Consider the following 26927-nt stretch of genomic DNA (forward strand, 5'->3'; position numbering starts at 1 on the left):
CCTTGAGTAGCCTCTCAACATATATTCCACGTAACAAGCCCATTGAAAAAGGTCTAGCTCTGTGATGGGAACAGTGACCCTAGCCTGACCCTCACCCCTTGTAGCCTTGGATGTGTCTCACCCTCTCTGTTCCTCATTTTGCTCATCCATAAAATAGGGATAATAACAGCATTTACCCAAGAGCCTGGCCCTAGACCAAAGGCAAATGGCATCGTCATGGAAATTGTTATTATTATTAATGGGTTTACAAGAGTTTATGTACATAACCTTTCCGTTAGACATTTATGTTCTTTGCAGTTTGTGGGTTTTTAAACTACACTGGGATGAACACCCACTATTCATTAGTTGGCTATCGCTAATATATGTATTAGTTTGCTATTGCTGCCTATTGCTGTGTAACAAAGTATCTCAAACTTAGTGACTTAATATAAGGAACATTTATTATCTCACAGTTTCTGTGAGTCATAAGTCTAGTATGTTTTAACTGGTTCTCTGCTCAGGGTCTCATGAGGCTGTAATCAAGGTATTGGCTTGACTGTGTCCTCATCCAGAGGCTCATCTGGAGAAGGATCTGTGTTCAAACTCCTTCAGGTTGTTGGCAGAACTCATTTTTTGGTGGTTGTAGGACTGAGGTCCCCACTTCCTTGCTGTCAGCTGGGGGCCACTCTCAGGCGCTGGCCACGTGGCCCCCTCCATCTCAGCAATAGAGACCTCCCTCATGTTGAATCCCTCTGACTTCCTCTTCTACAACCAGCAGAGTCAGGCCCACCCAGGTTATCTTAAGCTAAACTGTGCCCAATAACAACACAATCATGGGAGTGAGGTCTACCACATTCCCAGACCTGGGATGACACAGGATGAGAAATCTTAGAAACGCCTTAAAACTTCTGCAACGCACAGCCCTTAGAGACACATCTCTGCACATCTGTCCCAGAACTTCCTGAAACTTGAGATGCTAGGTCAGAGCAAATGGACCTTTGGGATTTTGAAGCAAACAGTTTTGCAGCAAAGGGAACGTGATGATCCATGAGAACACTCAGTTTGGAGCTGGCCCCTTTGCATGGTAGGGTGGCCAGCAAGCAGCCTGCTCCGGTGCTCCCTTAGCTGGGCACCTCAGAGCCAGCAAGTCTACCTTTTGGGGCCTCAGGACTCATTTGTGCAATGGGTAGGGGGGTGCTCACAGCTCTTCTCGGGATGGGGGTAAAGACATCTGTTGTCAGGGATCCCCAAGACCGCCCTCAGGTTTGATAATTCACTAGGAGAACTCAGAAAAGCTGTTACACTCGTGACTATGGTTGATCACAGCGAAAGGATAAGGATCAGCAAAGGAAAAGGGTGCACAAGGCAGAAACCAAGAGAAACCAGGCACAAGCTTCTGGCTGCAGACAGCACTGAATTTTCCCAGCAATGACAGCAATTCCATGTGACAACACACATGGAATACCGCCATCCAGGGAAGCTCACCCGAGCCTTGTCCAGGGTTTTTGTTGGGGAGGAGGGGTCAGTCATGAAGATATGGCTGACCACCCACGCGATGAAATTCACTCTCCAGCCCGTCCAGAGGTTGAACTGATATCATGTGGCCAAAAGCCCCCACCCTAAATCATATTGTTAGCATGGACTATCTGGTGTGGCCCACAACCTCAGGTAAACACTTATACCAGTCAGGACATTCCAAGAGTCTAGAGGTGACCTCCCAGGTGCCAGTCAAGGGCCAGTCCTTTAAATGTGCATAGTTTGGACAACCCAGGCCTGATGAGTTATTTCTTTACCACTCTAAAGCAGGTGGGGCTCCAGGTGCCCTCATGGCTCCAGCAGAAGTACCACAGAAGGCTTTAATAGTTCACTGTGTGTCACGTGACCACCCAGGAGCCAATCACTGTGGCCAGGGGGCTAGAATGCTCTGATTGGTCAGGCCTGGGTTGCAGATCCACCCCTGAAGGCTGGTGGGGAACCAGCTCCATCTGCATGATGAGGAGTAAAGGTGAGTTCCACCAGGAGGAGAAATAGAGCACAAGCATTCAGAGACACTGATGATTCCACACTGGGTGACCCCAGCCAACACTCCCCACCAGGAAGTTGTCCTTTAAGGATGACATGAGATGGAAGTATGCAAAGGTCATCCCACTGAAGTGCTCGGGAGACATGAGCTCTCACACGCAAAGCTCATTCTACCATGTTCACTTCCAACTCACAGCCCACTGAGAGTCGCGCCCCTCGAGGGCAAGTTCAGGCTGAGTCATCGCCGAAGACAGGGTACACAGAAGGCACTGGTATATGTTTTGATGTGAAAGAAAAATCCATCCTAGTTGTCCTCTGAACATACCACGCACCAGCCAGCCAGCACACGTTTGCACATGCTATGCCTGAACCAGGAGCAAGCACCGTTTGCCACCCACCAAAGGCCTCCTTGTGCCTTTAGGGCAACTTCGATGCCCCTCGTCCTGGATGCCCTGGCTCCCCACCCCAACCCTGTTCAGACTACTGAGGATGGAATGACCAAGGGGGTGAACACATTAAAGTCACACATCTGGCCATGGCATTCAAGGCCTTTCTCATCTCCTGGCCTTAACTTGCAGTAAGATGCAGAACCAGCTGGTGGATGGAGCATGTGCTCTGGAGGCAGGCCGACCTGGGCCAAATCCTGCCTGTTGCTTCCAGGTAGTGGGACCCTGGGCAGGAGATGTCTCCTCTCTGGGCCTCAGTCTGCTCAGCTAATAATGGGACACAACCAAAGCAACCGTGGAGAAAAGGGGCAAAGGTGGAGGGCACACCCAGCCTGACTCCATCATTACTAAAAAGCTACAGTCTTCAGGACAGTGTGGAACCTGCCAAGGGGACACAGAGACCCTTACCATAGAGCAGAGTCCAGAAAAGACACACATGTGTGGTCAGTTGCTTTTGACAAAGCTGCCACAGTAACTCACTAGGGAAAAGTAAGTCTTCCCCACAGATGTTTCTGCAACAACTGGATGGCTACATGGAAAAAAATGGGGACTTCCCCGGTGCTCCAGTGGCTACGGCTCTGCGCTCCCAATGCAGGGGGCCCAGGTTCGATCCCTGGTCACGGAACTAGATCCCACATGCCGCAACTAAGAGTTTGTGTGCTGCAACTAAAGGTCCCACATGCGGCAACGAAGATCTCATGTGCTGCAATTAAGACCCAGCACAGCCAAATTAATTAATTAATATTTTAAAAGAAGAAAAAAATGAACCTCAACCCCAACCTCACACCACATACAAAAATTAACTCAAAGTGGCTCATAGATCTCAATGCAAAAGCTAAAGCCATAGGACTTTTAAAAGAAAACCTAGAAAATCTCTACAAGCTGGGCTCAGCAAATATTGACAAAAAGCACATGGAATGGAAGAAAAAAAACTGACAAATTGGACTGCATCAAATTTTAAATGTCTGCTCTTTGAAAGACATCATTAAGAAAATGAAAAGTGAGCCACAGAGTGGGAACTACATTCACAATATACCTATACGACAAAGGACTTGTCCCCAGAATACATGAAAAATGGGCACAGAACAAGGCTGCTGTGGGTAAACAGTGGACTAACCCCATTGCCAGCACACAATCAGTGCTCAGGAATGTCAGCAGTGGTGACTCTCACACCCGGGCCAGGAAGTCACCCCAGCCGGCCCACAGTCCCCCTGGCCAACCTTCAGGCCAGCTTCCCAGCCTGAAGTCAAGGAGACTGAGGAAAGAGGGGGTATCCTGCCTGAGATGCAGGTCTCCCGAGCCTGGCCAACCCATGGTCCCCGCCCCAGCACCTTCCATGGAGCCCCCTTCCTGTCTGAGGACAAGGTAGAAACCTAAGGGGGCTGAATGGTGGAGAGGAGAAGCAGGTCCAAGCCACCCCAATTTATGCCCTGAGAGTAATCCAGGTGGCCCAGCAACGGCCTGGAGCAGGCAGGGCAAAGATCTAGTTTCCAGGCCTGATGGCCACCTTCTGCTGGGTGGCTGTGGCCAGTTGCTTCTACTCCTGGACTGTAAGGGATGGGGGCAGGCCGAACACTTGTGTGGTCTATCTCAGAGACAGCAGCAGTGAGAGGAACTCAGGTTAATAAAGGCCCAAACACTGGCTCTGGCTGTCCTGGTTGTGACGGTGGGCAACATTTTGGAAAGAAGCTCCAACAGCCCTGGGTTGTAGGGAAAAGGAGATGGGATGGAGCTCCCAACCCCTCCCCATAGCCCCCAAGGCCTTGCAGGGTCCAGCTCTGCTGACCACCCACCTTTATCAACTTTGAACAGACGAGGTTCCATGCTGCTCCAAGGCCTTTGCACTGGCTATGTTGCTGCCCAGACATGGGGCTGTCCTCTTGCTGCACAGCCAGACCCCTGTGGTCACTGAGGGCTCAGCAGAGTCCCCAGTTAGGTCCCATCAAGGTCCCCAATTTCAGAAGAGGCAACAGAGTCAAGAGAGGTGGGGTAAGGAGCATAGCTAGCTGTGAACCCCCCCAGAGTCTGACCAGGGACCCTGAGCATAACGCCCCGCTATTCCAGGTCTCAGTGTCCCCATTGGTAAAGATGGTCTGCTGTGATCTGAGAGCAGACAACCCCCACTCTAGTCCTGGCTTGGCCATATCCACGGTCCTGTGTGACCCTGGACAAGGCACAGGCTGTCTCTGGCTCAGCCCCAAGTGATGGTGGAAGAAGGCTCCAGAGCCAGCAGGGTGCGGGGTGGGAGGCTTTATTTCACTGTGTGTTGGGGGGTGGCGGGTGGGGTACCTGGACAGAGGGCAGCAGGCGGGGCAGGAGGAGTTGGCGCTTGGACAGGGAATGGGTGGGGGAAGGGCTGCCCCCAGGCCTGTTGGGAAGGAGAAACTGAGGCTGGACCCTGTTGGGACCTAACCCAGGGGGTGGGGTCAGGGGTGGGAATTGGGTCTGGAGGAATGAGGGCCCCCTTGCTCCGGGCTGGACGTGGGGCCCGGGCCCTGCCTCACTTTCCTCCTATAGGGCTCAGTCCCTCCTGCTCGCTGGGCCACACGACCCCCAAACCTCACTGCCCCCGCCCCAGAGGAGGGGGCTAGGCCAGTTAGGGCAGTGGACAGGGAGCCTGGGGGAGTTAGGGAGCGCAGGGTGGGGTCCACGGTGAGTGGAGGGGATGGCGGCCACCTGGGTGGTCAGTTCCTGGCAGCGATGACCACAGAGAGTGCCACGCCCCCCAGGGCGACAGCAGTTGCCCCAAACAGCCACTTCCATGGGATGGACTGTGGATAAAGGAGAGGGAAGAGGAGGCTAGACAGCGGTCAAGACGGATGTCTTGCACTTCAGCTAGCAACAGGCCCCAAAAAGGCCTCCCAGGAAACCACTGCCTGACAATGCCTTGCCTGCCTCTTGGAAAACTCCTACTCATGCATCAAAACTCAAGCCAAATGTCCCCTCCTCTGGTACACCTCCCCTTCCCCTCTGGATGAGCCCCACCCTGAGCCCTCCAGATTGTGTTTTATCTTCTGCTTTAGTCCTGGTCACACAGCACTGGGCTTCTCTGTGTCCCCAGCATGGTCCACAACACCCCAGTTCATGAAGACATCGATGTTTGCAAAATGAAGAAACTCCCTCTGCATGGCGTACCCTGCCCATAGCCCCTGCCCCTACTCTAGGAGCCTCCCTGTGCCCGCCGGCCCCAGCTCACCCAGGCACCCTTGCCAGGACACTTGGCAGGCAGCCGGCTGGGGTTGCCCAGCATCTTCCGGTACAGGGCGGTCTCAGTGCTCCGCTGGGCCGCATGCTTCTTCACCAGCTTTGAGAGCTCTGCATGGATCGTCTGTGAGAGGGGGGTGTCTGTGAGAGCAGGTGGCAGCAGAAGCCAACGATCACTGCTGGCAGTCTGCCTTTCTGGGGCCCTGGGGCCCTTCGGGGCTGGAACCACTGGGACATGGGAATTCTGTCAGCTATTCTCTGGGCATCGGCGAAGTGAAGGCTGCTATCTCCATCCTCCTAGGAAGCCAGAAGATGGAGTGGAGCAAGGGTGGCCAGGAGAGAGGAAGGTTCTGGGAAGAAAGCTGAAGACACTGGCATTGGCCAGGCTGGCTAGTGCCCTTGGCCTCTGGGACCCCTGTTGGGGGTGAGTCCAGACTGCCTATGCAAGGGTCAATAAGGGCCTCAGCAGGTGGGCTGGGGCCCTTCAGCTACCTACCCCCTGCCACTTCCCAGGTAGAAACACCATAGGGAGAGCCACAGCAAGAAGGCTAAGGGGCAGGCCACAGGAAAAACTTCCCAGACAGGCCGGCACAGCAAATCTCAGGGTGCCCCCATTCTGCTCACCTTGTTGGAAGGTTCCAGCTTCAGGGCTGCTCTCAAGATGGGGATGGCCTCACTGTACTCGCCTTGCTGGGCCAACACCTGTGGGAGGAAGTGGGGCGTATATCATTCTGGACCCACGGTGGGCCACATTTTCCTTCAAGAGACCCAGCCCTGCCAGGCTCCTGGCCACCTGACTAGTCCCAAATGTATCTCTAGCAAGTGCCCCGGGGGTCCAGTCACCCGTACACTGCTCCCCTGAGCCCTTAGACTACATGAGCAGACCACCAGGCTTGGTGTCACTCCCCTAACCTGCTCCTTCTCCTGGGTGTCTGGCTCATCCTGTGCAGGAGACCCAGGTGCTGGTCTCTCCTCCTCCTTCACCACCTCGGCTGGCTCGAGAAGCCAAATGGATGCTGCCAAAGCTCTGGCCACATCGAATGATTCAGAGCCAGGCATGTGACTCAAGCCAGCCAGTGAGATCCAGCCTGAACTCTGCTGGTACCACTGAGAGGCCAGTTGCTAAGTGGAAGGGATGGAAGCCTGGAGCTTTTGGCAGAGCAGGAGGGAGCATCTTGGTCACCCTGAGAGAGGAGCCTGCCTGAGAGAGAAATGCGGCAGACAGACACAGCATCTGCACAGCATTTCTAAACACCTGGATCCAGCTGTGCCTGAAGCCATTACCCCTGACTTGGCAGTTCCACAAGTCGTTAATTCCTTTGGCTGAATCTATTTGAGTAGTTTTCCGTCACCTTCAACCAGCAGACCCAAACATGTATAAGGCTACATGAGCAGACAGTCTCACTCCCCACAAGAAGATTCTAAACCCTTGAAAAACAGGGACAACATCTTTTCTCTACTCTCCGTTTCTATGCAGAACTCTACACACAAAAAGCACTTAAAAAATGCTGGCTGGCCTGCTCAGGCCTCTCATTAACACACTAGGTGACCCTGCGTTTGCTTGCACCTCAGTTTCCTTGGTTTACTGCTAAAAAATGCTGAAAGCACCCCCTATCCCAACAGGGTGAAGATGAACAGAGATGGGGACAAAAGCAATTAAAGTCAAATCCATTCAAGCCAAATTCACTCCTACATTCCACCAGCACTTACTCAGCACCTACTGTATGCCTGGCTCTGTTTGAAGGGCTAGAGATTTAGCAGTGAATGAGACATACAAAATCCCCACCTTCTGGTAAGGGAGATGGACAAGAGGCATGACACCTGGCCATGCTGACAGTGACACAGGAAACATGAAGGCAGGGCAGAGGGTCAGGGTGGGTGTTGTAGGGAGGACTTCCTGAGGAGGTGACATCAGAGCAAAGACTTGAAGGAGGTGAGAGAAGGACCCATAGGTGTATTTGGGGTATGAATATCTCAAGCAGAGAACATAGCCTGTGCAAAGGCACGGGGGTAGGAGCAGACCTGGCCCAGGCAACAAGTAGTGGAGAAGCTGAGCAGCATGCAAAAAAGCAACAGCACACTGGAAGATGATGGCAGGAGGAAGACCAGATAGCTCAGAGCCTTAAAGGCTGAAATAAGAACTCGGCTTTTACTCTGAGGGAGATGAGAGTCACAAAGGGTTATATGCAAAGAACAGTTATCAATGGGCCAAAGGGCAGTGTTGGGGAGTAGAGGGAACCTAAGACCCAGGGTTCAAATCTGACCTCAGTCAGGGGACTTCCCTAGTGGTCCAGTGGTTAAGACTCCACGCTTCCAATGCAGGGGGAACGGGTTTGATCCCTGGTTGGGGAACTAAGATCTCACATGCCATGTAGTGCAGCCCACAAAAAAAAAAAAAAAAATCTGGCCTCAGTCAATGAATTGCTGTGACCCAGGCCACACCCCTGCACCTGTCTGAGCCTCAGTTTCCCCATTTATACCCCAGAGAGCTTGGCTGACTGATACCTGTGCCTATCTCAAATCTAGGGTTTGGGACCAGCGCCACTGCTCTGAGGTCAGGGAGCCAGCCTGCCCGCCTGCTGCCTGTGAGCTGCAGCTCACCTTGCCCTTGCGGAAGAGCGCCTTGATGTTGTCGGGCTGGTGCTCGAGCACAAGGCTGCAGGAGCGCAGCGCTGCACGGTAGTGGTCCAGCTTCAGCTGTGAGGCTGCCAGGTTGTTCAGACACTTCACCTTCAGCTGCAGGAGCTCCTCCTCCTCCTCGAATGTCATGTCCACTGTTGGGGGACAGCACTCAACTACAGCCACTGTTACCACACCGCCAGCCACCCACAACCATCTGCAGAGGGATTATGTGACCCAGGCCTAGGCCCACCCCACTGCAGCTGGTACTGGAGGAGACTGGGGGGGAAGGGTCTCTGAGCGTCCCAGTCACAGGAAATGGGGGGTTTTCAAGATGCCAGTGCTGGGGCCTCTACCACCTACTCCCTGGGGGACCTCAGGCCTCTCTGGCCTCAGTTTCCCCATCTCTAACATGGGCCAAGACCAGTGCCGTCCTCAGGGCACTCCCAAGGAGTCGACAAAAATGGAGCCTAAGTGAACGAGGGCCTGATCATGGATTGACAATATCTGCAGTCACCCACGTTCCAACATCTACCTGCACTCCATAACAGTCCACGGACCTGGGATATAAGTCTAGAAATATCTAAAGACTAGGCATAAACATCTATCCGTATTCTAGAATTTTCTAGAACATTTTGAATCTGGGGCCCTCTGTGGCTTGAAGTTTCTAGCACTAGTGGGGATGGCTTTGCAGAGGAGGTGCTGGGATTCGACCTGGCGGTCACCTTTGGCACTAGAAGTGATGGCCTTGATGGCGAGGTCGTAGGAGTTGGCGGCCAGCACGAAGTCGGCCCGCTGGTAGTGAGCATTGCCACACTCCCGCTTCCGGTTGGCCAGGGCCACGCGTTCCTGCCCCGTGAGCATCTCCAGGTCAGGCCCATCCACGGCAGTCTTCAGGGTCACCTCCAGGCACAGGGCCGCGTGTGGGGGGATGTATGGGCTCCTGCTGGGGGATGGGGTGGGGACAGCACTCAGACCCAGCGGCCACCATGACTGAACCCCAAACACACTAGGTTCAGTGGGAACAGGCGGGAAAGGGCCGTCACCCCCTCCTCAGTAAAACACAAGGGAAGTTAACTCTTGCTACTCTTGAGCTCCGTGACTTGGTGCGGGTGTTCCCCTCCCGGAGCCCGTTTCCTTTTCTATAAAATGTGCACCTAGATAGGGTGAGATGGGGGAGCAACCGGTCCCACCCACTTCTTCACCCTCACAGGGACCCCTGCAGGCAGCAGGTACTCACCTGCCCTGGGGGCCGTAGCAGTACTTGGAATCAGCAGTGACCATAGCCGTCTCTCCCACGTCCATGAGCGGGACACTGAGATCCAGGGCCTGGGGTCGGGGAGGGGAGTGGCATGAGTTGAGTGGGTCCAGGTGCAGTACAGCAGTGCCCACCCACCCGGCCGCCACCACCACCACCACCTCCCCTGCATCTCACCCCAGCCCCTCCCCACCCAGAACTGCCCAGGCCCTGCACCGTTCCCACCTGGATGACATCACAGTCACCCAGAGTGAACACCAGCTCCGGCTCCTCCTGTACCCGTGTGCCATTCTCCAGCGAAGTCTGCAGCTGCACAGTGACCACCTGGCCCTTGGCCGGGCGGCTTGAGCCTGGTGGGCCTGGAACCAGCATCTTCTTCCTCAACAGCCCATTCCCTGCCATGGAGCAGGGACAAGCAGCCTGTCACTGAGCAGCTCAGATGGGCAGCTGCCCCCTGGGCACTCCCCCCTCCCCAGCCCTGCCTATCCTGGGGGTGGCACAGCACCAGGGCACAAGCTGAGTTTTCAGTGGCCACTCCGCCACTACTGGGCAGGTGACCCCATGCCTCTGGGCCTCAGTGTCCCCGGCTTGGACACTGGGCATGAAAGGATTGATTTGGGGACTGACGATACTGGCTCCAAGGATGGGCTCAGTGAACGCTGGCTGGTCTGTTATCTTAAGAAAACCAAGGTAGTTCCCCGGTGGCCTAATGGTTAGCATTCCGGGTCCAGGCTTTCACTACTGTGGCCCGGGTTCAATCCATGGTCAGGTAACTGAGATCCCGCAAGCCAGGCAGCGTGGCCAAAAGAAGAAAAAAAAAAGAAAGTCAAGGCTCAGTGAGGGCAAAGGGCTGAGAAAAGCCATCCTGCCTACCACAATCAGGGCAGCAGGGATACCCAGTAATGAGACTCTGGAGCTACCCTCTCCTCCCTCCTCCGGTTCCAATCTCAGCCCTGTGACGTGTGGACCTCGATTTACCCAGCCATGAAATGGGGTGATCAGGGGGTATCCTGGTGACACCTAGTGAGTAGTTTGCTTGGTTAGCAGAGCACCTGTGATGCCAGGACTGTGTCCCGACCAAAGCACCACATCACTGAAGGACCTATAAGCAAAAGTAGCCCCCAACGCCCCCCTCCAGCGGCCGAAGAGACCACTATGTTCCCCTCCATACCCCAAACGATCTTAGGAATGGCCAAATGGCCACAGCCAACACCTACTGAGTACCAGGCATGGGGCCCCGTGCTCTCATGAATCCACTCAAGGAGCCCCCGCAATGACAGCCACTGTCATGCCATGACAACTGCTGGGGCAATAGAGGGCTTACACCTACGGGGCACGTCAGACTGACATCATCTGCAGTCACCCATGTTCCAACAAGTACCTGTATTCCATAATATTCCACTGGTCTGGAAAATACTACCATGAGTCTGAGTAGACCCCAGTCTAAAGGTTAGGGGCAGAGAGATCTATTAATACTATGGAATATTCTAGAGTGTTCCAAATTTCTGCAGTGCTCCCCAACTTATACATGCCCCTGCATCCAGTTTGAGAACCAATGATCTAGTGGATGCCAAGAGACCCCTGTGTCTTGAGGTTTCTGGGCACTAATAGTGGATATGCTGGTAGGACCTCAACCAGGCACTGCCTCTCACCCAGGTAAACCCGGGGATGTAGAATCACAGCCCCTCTCAAGGCCTCAGTTTCCTTGTCTAGAAGCCTGAATTCTGACTTCAGAAAGCAGCTGGCTCGAATATAAACAAACAGAGCCATCCTCATGCTCAGGCAGGGAGCAGGGCAGCTCTTAATATCATTAGAGAAGAGCTTCCCAAACTTTAATACAGCCAAGGAGGCTGTGCAACCTTGGACAAGTGCCTTCACCTCTCTGAGCCTGTTTCCCTATCTGTAAAACGGGGATATGGTAGGACTTACATCGTGGGGTTGCTGTGAGGATAAAATAAGATGATACACAGGCCTGGCACAGAACCAATGCTCAGTAAATATCACCTGGTGTTATTTTTAGGCGCAGTAAGGTTTATATCTGTAGTGGAGGTGAAATCAGTACCAATTCGATTTTATCAGTACCAGTATTATTCGATACTACTGTATCATTAGCACTAATGATAGTAGTAATAATGTTTTACTATTATTTGTGTGGTCATTAGCATTATTTAGTGTATTAGATATCAGAACTAGTATCGCTGTGTTTATCTTCTAGAGTTGTTGTGATGGGGTACATGGGGGTGGCACATGTGTGGGTTCTCCTAGTTTCTTTCTTGCAGGACTTTTCTGAACAATTAGCACACTAATGAATACTATCAACCAGACACAGGGATGAACAAAATGGAATGTTCCACAGATCTATTTGACCTCAGGACACATTGTTCTGGGGACAGGCACTTGCCAGACAAATGCCAAGAAAAGTGGGGATTGGGAGCTGCCAGTGCCTGCTGTGCTGGCTGTGCGGCTCTGGGCAAGTGATTCAGCCTCTCTGAGCCCTGTTAACAGCTCTGCGAAAGCAAGTCATGGGGTGGGGAGGCAAGAAAAGGGCATAAACGTGAAGTGTCTCGAGCAACTGCCTGTGGCTGGCGATCAACGTGGTTACCACATGTTTTACTTCCAACCTCCTTCACAACAGAGATGGGGAAATGAGGCTCAGGGGGAGAGGGCCTAGGCCAAGGTCACTCCTGAACCTGAGCTGTCCAGGCCCTGTCGGTCAACCCGAGCCACCCCTGCTCCTTACCCAGGATGTCCAGCCATTCGTCCAGGGCTGGGGCGGGCTCAGGCTCTGGCTCCATGGCAGCCAGGAACTCTCGGGCCAGGGCCCCGGGCTGCTCGGCCTCCTCCTGTGAGGGCTGCCCTACATCCTCAAGTGGCGGCAGCTCACTCAGATCCTCCTCCTCCTCCTCCTCCTCCTCCTCGCCCTCTGCGTCTTCCACCCCGTCCAGCACTTCGAAGTCCTCAAGTGGTGGGACCCCAGCAGGTGGCGGGGCAGTGGGCTCAGGGTCCGCAGCAGAGGGCTCAGCACAGGATGCCATGCTGCTGGGGGGATGGGAATTGGCCCTGGTGGGGAGAATGGATGGGGGTAAGAATCCCACCAAGCCCCTCAAATCTCCTCTGCCTCCATTCTCCACACCGCCGATCACTTGCTGTGTGACTCAGGGGCTCCAGGCCTTAGTTTCCTCATCTACAGCGTGGGTAGAGTAACAACCCTGGTTTGTCCAAAGGACTTAACAACCCACTCATCAAGCCCTGGCATCAGGTTGAAACAGTGTTAGCTATTATTAACTATTATTTAATCTTTATAAACACCCCGGGGAAGTAGGGAACATTCCCCCTGCAGAAAAGGAAATTGAGGCCCAGAGTGGCAAAGCCATTTGCCCAAGGTCACAGAGCAAGCCAACCACAGGAGGCAGGATTTGAACCTAGGGCTTTATCTGCTTAAATGTCCAGAGCTGGTGCTGGGATTTTTTTCAGGGGGACAACCCCTGAGATCTTGGGGAGACTATTTTTTAGAGCCCAAGGGAAAAATAACTGAATCTTTACCAGAGTTCCCCACCTCCAGCTGTCCCTTCTCCTAAGGGGAGCCACCCAGAAACCCCAAGGCTTTCCTTCCATACACTGAACCTAATACCACCGCCCCCAACACCAGGGACCTTGACCCAAGCCATTCCTTGGGAGCCTTTTCTCCTCTCCTCAGGCCTTCTTACCACCTTCTCAAAGTAGTCTCCTTTGAGGAGGAGTGGTCGAGACCCCCACGGCTTCTTCCTTGGACCATCAAGAACTGTCCGCCTCCCCCAGGCCCCAAGCTCTGGCGGTGGTAGAGCCGTCATTCTAACCCACAGCATCCCCTCCCTAACCCTCACCTGCCTGCTCCTTCCGGGCTCGGGTCCCATTTTCTGAGACCCTCCCAGCCCCCACCCTCACAATCTCCTGCGCTCGCATAAATAGCCCTCCCCCCACCCCAAGCACCGACCCCAGCCCGGGCCAGCTTCCCCCACAGCTGGCCCGTCGCCCCTCAACACCTTGATATCCCCAGACGCCCCCCCTCCCCATCCCATAACACCCTACGCTCTCCAGACGCCCCCTGCACCGGCCTGGCCTACCGTCAACCTCCCACCCAAGTTCCCAACGCCCCACGCCTGTTTGACGCCACCAGTCTGGGGCTCCCGACCCCCCGCAACCCTCGGGCGCCCCCGGCCCTGCACGTCTCCGCCGGCAGCGCCCCCAGCCGCTGCCCTTGACCTTCCGTGGCCCCCACCCCCAGCTGCCCTCACCAGGCCGCGCCCTCTCCGGCACTCAGAACCCCCGCGCCCCCCGGCTCGCCTCCCCCGCGGCCCTTCACTCCGCCTAGCAGCCGCAGCCCCCGCCGCGCCGGCCCCCGGACTAGCCCAGGTCCGGGCAGCGCTCCGGGCCAGCGCTACCCCGCCGGCGCCCCGGGACACGTGCCTCCGGCTCCGGGACCCCAGCCTGGGGTCCTGCGCCCCCCTCCCCGCCCCCAGCCGCGGCCGCCGCGCCTCGGGAACCAGGCTCTGGCACCCAGCACCGCCCTCACCGCGCCCATTGGACGCCGCCGCGGTGACTGCAGCGTCCATTGGTGCGCGAGCACATCCGTCTCAGGCACAGGCACCGCCCCCTTCCTGCTTGCATCCTTGGGGCGTTCTTAAAGGGGCAGAGGCCGTCGCGCCAACCCCGGACGGAGGCGAGGGCGGAGGCGGAGGCGGAGGCGGGGGCGGGGGGCTGAAGATCCGAGTCAGTTCTCGGGTCAGTGCCGCGCATCTTGGCAAGACATACAACCCCTGTTTGAGCTTCATTCTGCTCATCTGTGAAATGGGGATAAACACCTCTATGCGCGCACTCTCACCTTGGGGGCTGTTGGGAGGACAACACTAAATGGTATTTCCTTAAGGAGCTCAGGCTTGCAGGTCAGAGCAGCCAGACTGCTGGATAACCCACTCTGAACCGCTAGTTACTTCTGTAGACCCGAGGCCCCGAGGGGGAGCGACGTGCCCAAGAGCACACAGAACCTCCGCCCTGCTGCACCGCCCCTGCACCTGGTCTGTCTAATCCCGGGAGGGTGGCCTGGTGCATACTGGAGGAACTCAATAATGGCTAGGTTAACTGCTGAGAGAGCAGGGCTACTGGGAGGAGTCCCTCCTCCCTGCACCTTCTGCTAGAGCATGATAAGGTGTCCACGGCCCCAGGAGAAGGTGTCAGCATTGATTAGAAGGGTTTTTATGGCTCATGTTTTGAAAGAGGGGGCACTTACTCCTTTTCACTCTATTTTATTTTCTTCCCAGCAGTTACCCCCTTCCAGAATGATCTTGTTCATTCTTTTGCTTCCCCCCTTCCCCCCATCTTGCTCCAGCCTGGAAAGAATTTTGTCTGTTTTGTCCTCACCACCTCCTTGAATGATGCTTAAGGCCCTATGGGAGTTCAATAGATGAATGAATAATTGAATGAATTAATGAATAAATGAGCAGGACACTGGCTTTTGGAGGTAGCTAACACTGGAGAAGGTAACTGGCTTTTGGCGGTAACTTGTCAGATAGGTGCTCTGAGGTCACCTCCTACTGGAAGCCATCCCTGACCTCCCCATGGCAAGGCCAGGTGTCCTGATTGGCTGCAGTCTTGGTAAAATGAACCTCCACTTCATAACTGATTCACTTGTGTCTGTGCCGTCAGTTGACTTTTGCCTCACCCGGTAGACTGGAAGACCCCCAAAATCTGAGAAGGGTACATTGTTTCTTATTGTTTTAGTCCTGAGGCCTACATACTGCATGGCACAAAACAGGGGGAGGTATTCAGGGAAATCATTGTGGAAAGAAGGAAGGAAGGAAGGAAGGCGGGGAGGAAGGAAGGCTGCCCTGTCAGAAGAGGTGGGGGGGGAGGGGAGGACTTCCCTGGTGGCGCAGTGGTTAAGAATCTGCCTGCCAATGCAGGGAACACAGGTTCGATCCCTGGTCCGGGAAGATCACACCTGCTGCGGAGCAACTAAGCCTGTGTGCCACAAATACTGAGCCTACGCTCTAGAGCCCGTGAGCCACAACTACTGACCCCACGTGCTGCAACTACTGAAACCTGTGCACCTAGAGCCCATGTTCCGCAACAAGAGAAGCCACAGCAATAAGAAGCCAATGCACCGCAACGAAGAGTAGCCCCCGCTCACTGCAACTAGAGAAAGCCCGCGCACAGCAATGAAGACCCAACACAGCCAAAAATCAATCAATCAATCAATCAAATTAAAAAAAAAAAAAGAATCCGACTGCCAATGCAGGGAACATGGGTTCGAGCCCTGGTCTGGGAAGATCCCACATTCCACGGAGCAACTAAGCCCTGCACCACAACTACTGAGCCTGCGCTCTACAGCCCGCGAGCCACAACTACTGAGCCCATGTGCCACAACTACTGAAGCCCGCATGCCTAGAGCCCGTGGTCAGCAACAAGAGAAACCACCGCAATCAGAAGCCCGCGCCCTGCAACGAAGAGTAGCCCTGGCTCGCCACAACTAGAGAAAGCCTGCGCACAGCAGCAAAGACCCAAGACAGCCAAGAAAATAAATAAATAAAATTTAAACAAAATAGAAAAGGAAAACATTTTGGACCAGCCAAGTCCCTTTTGGCTTCAGTGTGCAGCCCCCACCCCTTCCAGGACCCTCGTAATTGTTCCCTGGCTTCCAACAGAGCCCAAGAGACCCGTTGAAAAGCTTGGTTTCTCCAGTCTGGGCCTCTTCTGCTACAGCTTGGCAAAGCCATGCAGACAGAGCCACAGGTCTACTTTTCCCAGCAGCCGCCACCCAGGCTCTTCTCAGCACTGGCTGCTGTCTGGCTCATGGAGCTCCACAATTCTTAAAAGATCAAATCCACACTATGTGCTTTCCCACCATCCTGTCTTTGCTCCTGTGATCCCCTCAGTCCTGAATGATTGTCAGCACCTGCAAAACTCCTAATCCTACCTCAAAACTCCATCCAGATGTACCTGCTTCCTGGCCTTCAGAAGTCCTCAAACCCCACTCTGTAGGTTCCTCCAGCCTTGAGTCTCTCCTCCCTCTAACCCAACATTGTTCCCTTCAGGGCTGGGATTGTCTGTGTCAGACTCTCCTTCATCCTCCAAGGCTAGGCAGGGACTGAGTATTTTCTGGATTCTCAGAATATGGGCCAAACCCAGAAGGGGTGACTAGAGGGTTTACTGAACAATTTTTAAAACTGTTGGTTGAACTATAAGAATGTATAAGATTCCTGATCATCGTTTACTTTTCAATGAATGAAGGCAGGAGAGTGTGAGAGTAATAATAGAGTTTACCCTCAGTTTACCAAGGGCTTACAATGGGCCAAACTCTGTTGTAAGGCAGCGGTCCCGAACCTTTTTGGCACCAGGGACTGGTTTCGTGGAAGACAATTTTTCCACGGATGGGGGTGGGGTGGGGCAATGGTTCAGGCCGTAATGCCAGCAATGGTTCAGGTGCTAATGTGACTGATGGGGAGTGATGGCAAGTGGCAGATGAAGCTTTGCTTGGTCACCCGTCGCCAACCTCCGGCTGTTCAGCCTGTTTCCTAATAGGCCGAGGAAAAGTACTGGTCCACAGCCCGGGGTTGGGGACCCCTCTTGTAAGGAATTAACCTGCATGATTTCTTAAGGTTAAGCCACTTGTTCAAGGCTACCCAGCTAGGATGTGACAGCTGGAATTAGAACTCAGATATGCCAATTCCAGGGCTCTCAAAGAGTCTTCCATGTGCCCAAAGGTATGTGTGTATCTCTCAAGCTCTTAGCAACCTTAAGAGGCAGATGCTAGGTTCACCCAGACTCACAGTTAACAAACTGAGACACAGAAAAATCAGACATATAATATATAACATACATTTCATAAGACCCCAGAAACTAATGATAATTGCTAACACTTATCAAGCAATTACTATTTGCCCCATTTTGTTCATGCATTTAACTTGGGTTATCTCACTTAATGCATCCTCATCTCAGTATGAACTCATGGTTTTCAGTAGAGACACAAGGGAACAGATATAGAACTAAAAATAGATGTGTATATGCATGCGTTAGTAGACATACATGTATTTCCTAGCTCTGACTGCTGAGAGGGTCTCTAAGCAATAATACCTGGGTAGCAGTGAGCACACCCAGCACCCAGATCTTGGTCTCTAAATACCATTCTCCAAGAAGCAGAACCAGGCTCCTTGGAGAAATGGCTGATTCCAGGGATATTCCAAAGCAAGCACAGAACATCTTGTGATGCCAAAAGTAAGGACGTACTCACAGAAACATGGAGACATATTAAAAAGACATAGGAGCTAAATTAAAGGGGCAGTAAAATAAATAATATAGAAATTAATTATAAGGCACAGAATAAAATAAATACTCATGACTCCATAGTGATATAAATACTTGAATACATAATTGAGAAGAATGGACAGCTCTTGTTTACAACAGAATTCCAATTAATAATTAAATTAAAAATCACCATTATGCAAACACATAGTAAGTAATCATTATTGCTGCCAAGAGCCATGAATGGATGCTAAAACTAAAGGGTGAAAAATATGTAAACAACAACAAAAAAAACCCAAGACCAAAACACCAATGGTATTTACATGGTCTCTTAAGTATCCCCCCATAGGATACTTATTAATTGCAAAGGAAAATAGTAACTTGACAGTTGAGAAGCTGGTAGACACTGCCTTAAGCAAGTAATCAAAGTTAACGTCACCAACAATGAGACATATCAACATCCCAGTGTCTCCTGATATGATGCATTGAGAAGGAAACATCACTTTTGTGGGATTCTTTCCCAAGCTGCTCAACTTCAGTCTAATCATGAGGCAATATTGAACAAACCCATAATGTTAGGTGTTCTACAAAACCAGTACTCTTCAAAAGTATTAAGGTCATGAAAGATTAAGGAAGACAGGAATTGTCACAGAGTGGAAGAGACCAAGGAGACATGACTAAATGCAATGCAGGATCCTGGCCCAGAAAAAGGTTACCAAAAACGCAGCAGAGTGTTTGAACGCGAGTGAGTCTGATTCTCAGCCTGGAAAGCAGAACATTTGGGTCTGGATCCACCACAGCCCACTCGAGGATTGTATGACCCTGTGGGAATGCTTGCCGCTCTCGGACTTCAGTCTTACTATCTATAAAATTGGTTGTTTCATCCTCCCTCCCCATTCCCCTCCCCCCTTCCGGGCTGCCTTGGAGCTCAGGCTTTGGAAACTACGCAGGCGCGAGAGAGACTGCTTGATTGGCTATTTGTTGTGATGCACCCGCAAATAGAAGCTGCATCTAAGCTCCACCCGTTCCTGCCGCGCCTCCACGCACGCAAGTCAGCCCAGGGCACGTCGCCGCCACGCGCGCTCGCACGCATGGTGCGTGGTGACGTCGCGGCGGCGCGGGCGCCATCCCGGAAGCGCGAGCAAGGCCGCCAGATGTGCAGGTGCTGCTGCCACCGACGCCGGGGCCGAGTTCGGGGTGGGGCTGGGGACGCAGGGGCCTCTGGGGAGCCGGGCCGGGTCGGGCGCGGTTCTCGGGTTGTAGCGGGGTGGGGCGCGCCGCTGGCAACATCTGGGCACCCCTCCTGCGCACAGGTCTCAGTTTCCCCGTCTGCGCGGTGGACGCGCGGGCGGCGCCATGGGCCGAGTCTGGATCCGAGGCGCGGGAGTTGGGGCCGCCTGTGTTCAGGCTGTGCCGTGTCTCCCGGAATCGGGCGTTGACCTGCTTGGGCCTCAGTTTCCCGCTTCACAGGGGCGGGGCATGAGGGGATTTGTGAACCCCGCCCCGCCTCGCGGGTTTTGCTGAGCTTGGGCAGCCAAATTAAATTCTGTTAAATGACTTGGGTGGAGTAGCGGCGCCTTTCCGTATTGGTGTGTGACCTGAGCCCACCCCTGGGAGCCTTTGGTGCCCTCGGAGATGCCCTTGTAGGGGAGACTGAGGATTAAATGAAGTGCTATATAAGTGTTTGTTCTGTATTCTTGGAAGCACTAGGGAGGCCCTCATTAGAATACTGATTCCCGGGCCCTGTCCTAGGATTTCTTCACACTCCACTTGGAGAAACTGACTGCTCCGAGCCCAGCACCTCTTAGCACTATTGGTTTTAGTCCCCACAGACAGCATTGTGAGATTCAGATTCTTTGTTATACCTATTTTCTGGGTGAGAAAATGGATCTAGGAAGTGAGGTGACTCTCCCAAGGTCACACAGTCTCCCTCTCTGCGTGTGTCCCCCATAAATATATTTGGAGCAAGGATCAGAGCCCATGCTGGGTCATTTCCACTCTGTATGTGTATGTTAGTCAGGGAAGGCTTCCTGGTGAGAGGCAGCTGGTGGGGGAGTGTGCCTTGAATCCCTCAGCCCTCACATCTGGGAGCCAGAGACAGGAAAGAGCCCATCTTTGTAGCAGAACCATTTCCCACAGGTCCAAATCCTGCACCTGCCAGGCTCTAGCTGTGGGCTTCCCGCCACATTCTGTCCTTTGAGAGCCCAAGTGTCCTCTTTATACATGATCTTCTTTGGAAATGTGGAGGGTGTGGGTGTCCATGCCTGGCACATAGAAGGAGCTCAAACATGGTGATTGGGGAGGTGGTGGATTTCGTCAGGTGTGGCAGTTTATCTCCAGAAGGCACGTAATGGCTGCAAACTGATAGCCAGATTCTGGGCATAAATAGATACGTACTCTTGGCCTCTATGGTGTTGGGGTAAGAAAAATATTAGTTGCTAACATTTGTAAATGAGGCGATTTCACAGGAAAAAGAAATCCATATTTCAGGTTTATTTCTGGAAACAATCAGAAGTCTGGCAGGAATCAGGTGCTGCAAGAAGCAGCTGTCCTGTCACAGGTAGCTACTGAACGTCAGAGTCACATATTTGTGGATCCTGTGGTCTGTGGGTGTTTGAGTTGTGACCCATGTTCACTGGCTGTGTGACAACTGCCTAGTTCCTCAGTCTCTGAGCCTCAATTTTCTCATGTATGAATAAGGATGGTAACAATTGCCAGGGTTTGAAATCGGTGTCTTGTTTAATATACAGTAGGTGCTCAATAAAGAGGAGGGTAGTTAAGTGGGCTCTGAAAGCCCTTCCTGATCCTGTGTGTGAACCTTAACCAATTGCAAGTGGGCCTTTCAGTCGGCGATTAAACGTGCAGACCACAGAGCCAAGCTATGTCAGGATTCTGGGTTTTTCCTGAACCTCCTTAGGAGGGTCAGTGCTGAAGCTGTGGTCCCTCCTGCCCTAGCATGGTCCAGGAAGTCCCCACCTGCTGGGATAGCATCTGTGTGCCAGGGAAGCTGGGAGCCAAGAGCCACAGAGCCATCTGGGTTGCTGGGGCCCACAGCCTGGCTGCCAGTGCCTGAAATTCTTGGCTTTAACTTGCTGATATAAGTCTAGCTTCAGAGCTGAGTTTGAAAGGTTCCGTTTGCCTTCATAAAACTAAATTCAGGCAATCCCTTGCTGTGAACAAGGTTCTGGGCTGGGCTCTGGAGACAGAGCAGCGAGCAAGAAAGAACACATGCCTCTGTTCTATTGGAGCTAATATTGCTGTGGGGGTGACAGGCAAAAGGGTTAACTGATAACTAAGATAATTTCAGGAAGCGATGAGACAGTGGAGCAATTAAAAAAAGGTGAAGTGATGAGTGACCAGAATAGGGGTAGTCATCAAAGACCTCTTGGGAGAAAAGGCATTGGAGGGGGTGATGATTTGAGGGGGCAGCCAGGAGGAGGGGGCAGGTCTATGCAGGAGGAAGGTGCCTGTAGCTTTGGGCACGTGGAGAGGGGCAGGTGTGGAGGTGGGAGGGGTGATGGGATTGTGATGTGCTTGGGTGCAAGTTATAAATAGGAACTCCTGTGGTTCTCGAAACACCCCCGAGTTCCTGGCATGACAAAGCTGAGGCTCAGGTGGCATGACCCACTTACGGACAGGTGGCCTGTGGGGTTCCCAGCCCCCCATCCCACCTCCCCCCACTTCCTGATGCAGACTGAAAACACTTTCTTCCCGCCTGTTTCAGGCAGCGGAGGAGGAGGAAGAGATGGACCCCCCGGACTCGGCCTCGAGGGTCTTCTGTAGCCGCATCCTGAGCATGGTGAATGCGGACGATGTCAACGCCATCATCCTGGCCCAGAAGAACATGTGAGTGGAAGCCAAGGGCCCTGGGCCTCCGGTATGGGAAGGAATCCACTTGCTGGCCAGCATTCTTGCCCTGCCCGCCTCTACCCCGGGCCCACACTGGTGATAAAATGAAGGAAATGAGCAAATCTGCTGGCTGGCTCCAAAGTAAATTCCTTCCTGGTCTGGAGGCGAGGCCTTGGCACAGGAAGCAGGGCTCTGGGACAGTTTCGCAGCTGCGGACAGTTTGGCGGGGACCACAGCAGCTCCTTTCCCGAGGCCTGGGGTGGGGAGACTTGAGGGGGATAAGGAAGGAACTGCTGGGGGATTTAAGGGAGCCAGTCGGCTCACTTCCTGTTGGGAACCTGTTCTCTCAGAGCCTAGGCTGTCTCTGTGGAGCACCCAGGGTCACTTGGAAGGGCTGTGAATGGCCTTTGCCCTCTTTGGGGCTTGGCACTGTGTCCACCATAGCCTCACCCTAATTCCGGCCTGCTCTGTGGGGAAGAAGGGCTGACACAACCTTCCGGGGGAAACATGGTCTCCTGGGGCTTTATTTTTGTGTCTTTAAGCCAAAGGCTCTTCCTTCCATTTACAACCCAGCACAGACCTGATACCTTACCTTTCTTGCCCTGTGACAGTGGTGCTGGATATGTCTGGGTCTCAGCATACCCATCTCCCTCCTAGGTCTTTAGTTCAGATTCAGACCTGACCCTGGGGAACTCCCAGGCCGAGGGGAGACAAAATCAGACTTGAACCTTCCTGGTCTCGGGGTGTCAGGGCTGGGCAAGAGAAAGAAGCTGGGGCTAGGGGAGTCAGAGTGTCAAAGAGCCTACTTGAGGGAGAGGGTTAAGGCTACATGAGAAGGGTACACTTGAGTAGGATTTTTGAGTAGGGTTTTGAAAGTTGAATAGGAGTTTGCTAGCTGGCTCAAACACCAGGTAGAGCTCCACAAGACAAGGGAATGGTCTATGCAAAGGTCATGGAGCAGGAAAGGGCCTAGCAGGATCAGTTGGCAGGGACCTGGAGGCTGAGCAGAGGAGTCGGTGCCCTTTTTCCGCCACCAGGCTGGACCGCTTTGAGAAGACAAACGAGATGCTGCTCAACTTCAACAACCTGTCAAGTGCCCGCCTGCAGCAGATGAGCGAGCGCTTTCTGCACCACACAAGGACCCTGGTGGAGATGAAACGGGACCTGGACAGCATCTTCCGCAGGATCAGGTGAGTGCTTGGCTCTCCAGTCTCTGCCTCCTGCTCTGAGCCTCTGAGCCTGAAAAGAGGGTTCCTCCTCTTTTCAATAAGGGCCGTCCTCTCCACATAGCAGGGTGGTGGGGAGATTCAGCTTGTTTTAGGAGTCTTCATTGCACACTTAGTATTAGAGAAGATCTGAAAATCTTGGAGTTTCTGAATTTAGATTTTATTCCTTTTTTGAAAATGCAACATAGTGCCAGACCCATAATGCAAAAGGCAGGCAGGAGCAGACAGTGAAAGGCTAGCCTTATGTCCCCCTTGGCCTCCACCCAGGACTTCTCTCAAGAGGAAAATGAGATTGCCAGGTTTTGCGGGTCCTTCTCAAGCTGGTTTCCATGAGGACAGAGAAAGACGATGTCCAAGTCCCCAGCCACATAGAATGCTTGACACGGCCCCCAGAGCTCCTATCACCACTACTGCCGTTAACAACTGCTGCTGGGGCGCCGAGGCCTGGAACAAGCTGGCACTACAGCTGTATTTCTGGCTGACTGTGCTGCTTCTTCTTTTCCGGGGGCAGCCGCATCTGCTGGCAGAGCAGGTGCCACAGATTGAGGGCAACATGTTTCCTTGGAGCATGCTCTGTGCAGAAATCACAAGACAGGCCGGATAAATCCTTTATCAAAGCGTATCTTTTCTGGGGCATCTCACCAGGCTGGTTGCCCACGTGTGGTGTTGCAGGGGTGGGAGTAGAGTAGGAACCACAAGGGTTGACACCTTTTGTGTGTATCTGTGTCACTCAGGAAGGAGATAAGTGTGTCCACCCAGGCAGGGATGCAGCAGCAGTGGTACTTTGGGGGGGACAGTGCTGGCTGGCCATAGTCAAGGGTGAGAGACTGCTCTGAAGAGCCTTTTGTAATTCTTTGTAAACAGAACTGCGTTACTTCAGGTAAAAAGGAAAAACCAGGTTAAAAAGGGAAGCAGGTGCTTCTCTGTGAAGCTCAGTTTAGTGAGTGCCAGTGTTCGGTGTTTGGGGTGTGGATAGTCAACACTCCTGGCCCCCACAGACATCCTCACCCCGGGGATGGAGAGACAGGCTAGGACAAGTCACCCAGAGGAGTGCCTGTTGAGGCAAGGGGAAGGGAAGCTTCCTGGAAGGTTGTCCCGGTAGAAGAGGTTTAGACATGAGGCATTGCAGGTAGAGGGCCCAGCCGGCACGCAGAGCCAGCACCAAGGACACGCAGAAGTTGGGTGACAGCTGGGTAGCTGCCATCCATCCTGGGGGTGGGAGGTCCGCTGGCTGAGCGCCCAGTCCTACCTCCAGCCCTGGAGCAGAGTATGACAAGCAGTGACGGGGAGGTTCCTGGCCTGCACTGGGCCCAGCCTGCACACTCTGCAGGTTCAGCCCTGTGTGCCTTCCCTTCCCCTGCAGGACACTGAAAGGGAAGCTGGCCAGGCAGCACCCGGAGGCCTTCAGCCGTAAGTGTCACCCAGAGCTCCTACATCCCGCTTCTGGGCTCTGTGCCCTTGGATGCCAGGGCCCTCAGCCCAGGGCTGGCTTCTGGAAGGTCACCTCAAGGGCTGACACCAAGCCCGGGCCCTAGTGGGCAGTGGGTCCAGTAAGACCTGGGGCAGGGGCGGGAGTGCTGGCCTGATCTTCTTGGCAACCGGCGGAGCAGGTGTTGGGACTAGAGCCTCCTCCCTTGGGGGAGGTGACACGAGGGAATGTGGACAAGAATGATGACAGTCCTTAGCCCAGTGAATGTCACGTACCCCTACGAGCCAGGCTGTTACCCACAAACACCTATGAGGTGGGGACTGTGCCCAGAGGGGCAGTAACTTGTCAGAGGAAGCACAGCGTCCTCCATGCTGAGCTTCAGTTTACCCAGTCTGCAGAATGGGCCAACAGCTCCCCACTCCAGGGCCGCTGACAACCACAGGCATAAAGGCAATGCCATCATTCCCAGTTTATAGAGCAGGGAGCTGAGACACGGGCAGGTGAGGGGCCTGGCCCAGGTGACACAGTCAAGAGGGCAGAGCCAGGCTCAGACTTGCCCCCAGGGCCCGCGTAGGCCTAACCCCAGAGAACCTGCGTCTTTACCTTACCTCACCTTAAAGAGAGGCCTCTCACCTGCTTGGACCTCGGTTTCCTCATCTGTAAAATGAACTGAGTTATGTCCCATGGGGTGGGGGTAGCTGTCAGGGGTCCTGGGCCCAGTTAATCCCTCATCACAGTGCCTGGCATGGTGACTAAGCCAACTGCTGGGCCTCCTTCCCCCAGACATCCCGGAGGCGTCCCTCCTGGAAGACGAGGATGAAGACCCCATCCCGCCCAGCACCACAACAACCATTGCCACCTCGGAACAGAGCACAGGCTCATGTGACACCAGCCCCGACACAGTCTCGCCCTCCCTCAGCCCCGGCTTCGAGGACCTGTCCCACGTCCGGCCCGGCTCCCCTGCCATCAATGGCCACAGCCATACAGATGACGAGGAGACGCCGGGCGAGTAGCCCTACTCCCAGGAGCTCGGATGGGTCTCAGGGCAGCAGCGGTGCCACTGCCCAGATGTCTGAGGTGGCAGTGGGTAACCCTGCCTTGAGACAGTCAGCTTTGCCACCCTACTCTGTCATTTGGGGCTCACTGGGGGACAAGGCTCCCTCCCTGGGGTATGGAATTCCTGGGGATCTATCATTCCTCCTCCTCCCTCACTGAGAACATCTCTCTTCTGTAGACCCCTCTGCCAGGCCAGGGGATGACCAGTCCAGCTGGAGTCGGGTTGGGTGCAGAGCCAGGCCTGAGGTCTGCTCTGAGCAACACCTAAAGGTTCCCAGAGACCAGAGCCAGATGTCCTCTGCCCCAGCACCCTGGTCAGGACCTCCTCAAGGTGGCCAAGCACTGTCATGTCTGAGTTCACCCCAGCCCACCCCTGTGCCTACTAATTCTGGTCTCCTTGCCCCTTCCTTCAATGACAGTATTGAATACTTTCTCCAATCATTATCTCAAAGAGGTTTCTGAGACAGTTGTAGAAGCCTCAAGGCAGAGATTAGCCATCCCCTCAGCACCGAGCCTGGTTAGGCCCTGTTTCTCGGACCAGCGGTATGGACCCTGAGGGCCCAGCAGGCTTCTCCTGGGGCCTCCATGGAGCAAGCCGAGCCACCTTGGAGAACAGAGTTAAGCAGAATATTTTTGTACCCGATGTTTACAGATGCTGTTGGGAAGTTATCAATAAAAAGACTCTGTTACTAAAAAGGGAAGGGTGCACCTAGCAGTGGCTTCCTTCCATCCTTGGGCCCAGCAGTCCAGAATGGGGGCAAGTGCTGGACGTGGGACAGGATGGTTATGGACAGCCAGGCACCATTGAGCTGGAAAGAAGTGGGCTGCTCTGCTTTGAGTGGGAGTCTCCAGTGGTGGCAACCATAATAACCCCACTTCCTGTCACCAACCAGGCCTTCAAATGTGCTATTCCCAGTGCCCACAACATTATTCCTTTACCTCCTTGAGTAACTCCTCCTCCAAATCTCAGCCCTAAGGTGGGCTCCTCAAGGAGCTGAGGGTCTCATTCCCCATCAGACACTCCCACAGAGTCCCCTCATCTTTGGAGCACTTAGAAATTGTGTTATTAAAGGCCTCTTCCCAGACTTCAGAGTGTCTGCTTTTGCCTGGTCCATAGGGGGCGCCGGGAAGTGTTCAAGGAAATAAGGTACGCTGCCAAACCCACAGGTAACTTCTCAGTTCTCACCGCTTTCCGGCGCCCAGCACTTTTTAGCCATCCTTGAGTCTCCTCCGTCTTATATCCTAAACAGACCCTGGGTCCCACCCCATTTCCTGAATGCACCAGCCCCACCTGCTCTCCGTGCTCCTGTACGGACCCGCCCTTTAATCCATCTGTGCACAGCGGCCGGCCTCCAGTGGCTCCAACACGTTCGGCCCTTACGCCGCCTCCTGCCTCGACCCTTGCGTCTTGGACCTGCAGACCCTCTGCTTAATGCCTCCACTTTAGCACAAAACAGTTTCCCCTACTCTGTTGAAATATTTCCGGAGCACCCGCTACGTGCGGGCAGTCTTCAGGCGGCCTGGAAACAGCGAGCAGAAACACCAGGAAAAGTGCGGCATTT

The 26927-nt window shown here is 53.8% G+C and overlaps 2 protein-coding genes across 4 annotated transcripts; one reads left to right on the forward strand and one right to left on the reverse strand.

Annotated features, from left to right (window-relative positions):
- Positions 1-4682: 4682 nt before the first annotated feature.
- FKBP8 (FKBP prolyl isomerase 8) lies at positions 4683-14119 on the reverse strand. Of its 3 annotated transcripts, none has more exons than XM_030880088.2 (9): positions 13975-14119; positions 12269-12588; positions 9754-9923; positions 9511-9599; positions 8996-9216; positions 8253-8425; positions 6276-6353; positions 5644-5775; positions 4683-5218 (listed from the first exon to the last, which is right to left on the reverse strand). In XM_030880088.2, the coding sequence occupies exons 2-9, from the start codon at positions 12561-12563 to the stop codon at positions 5132-5134; spliced, it is 1245 nt and encodes a 414-aa protein (XP_030735948.1). In that variant the 5' UTR covers positions 12564-12588; positions 13975-14119; the 3' UTR covers positions 4683-5131. The 3 variants fall into 3 exon arrangements, with proteins under 3 accessions (XP_030735948.1, XP_060152897.1, XP_030735945.3); XM_060296914.2 differs by lacking the exon at positions 13975-14119 and adding an exon at positions 13803-13924; XM_030880085.3 differs by lacking the exon at positions 13975-14119 and having other exon boundaries at positions 8996-9213.
- A 4722-nt stretch (positions 14120-18841) lies between these two features.
- On the forward strand, positions 18842-26903 carry KXD1 (KxDL motif containing 1). The gene is made up of 5 exons (XM_030880082.2): positions 18842-18967; positions 21530-21651; positions 22692-22844; positions 24244-24290; positions 25093-26903. The coding sequence occupies exons 2-5, from the start codon at positions 21551-21553 to the stop codon at positions 25320-25322; spliced, it is 531 nt and encodes a 176-aa protein (XP_030735942.2). The 5' UTR covers positions 18842-18967; positions 21530-21550; the 3' UTR covers positions 25323-26903.
- Positions 26904-26927: the final 24 nt, after the last annotated feature.

Source organism: Globicephala melas, chromosome 3 (assembly GCF_963455315.2).
Source record: "Globicephala melas chromosome 3, mGloMel1.2, whole genome shotgun sequence".
Lineage (NCBI taxonomy): Eukaryota > Metazoa > Chordata > Mammalia > Artiodactyla > Delphinidae > Globicephala > Globicephala melas.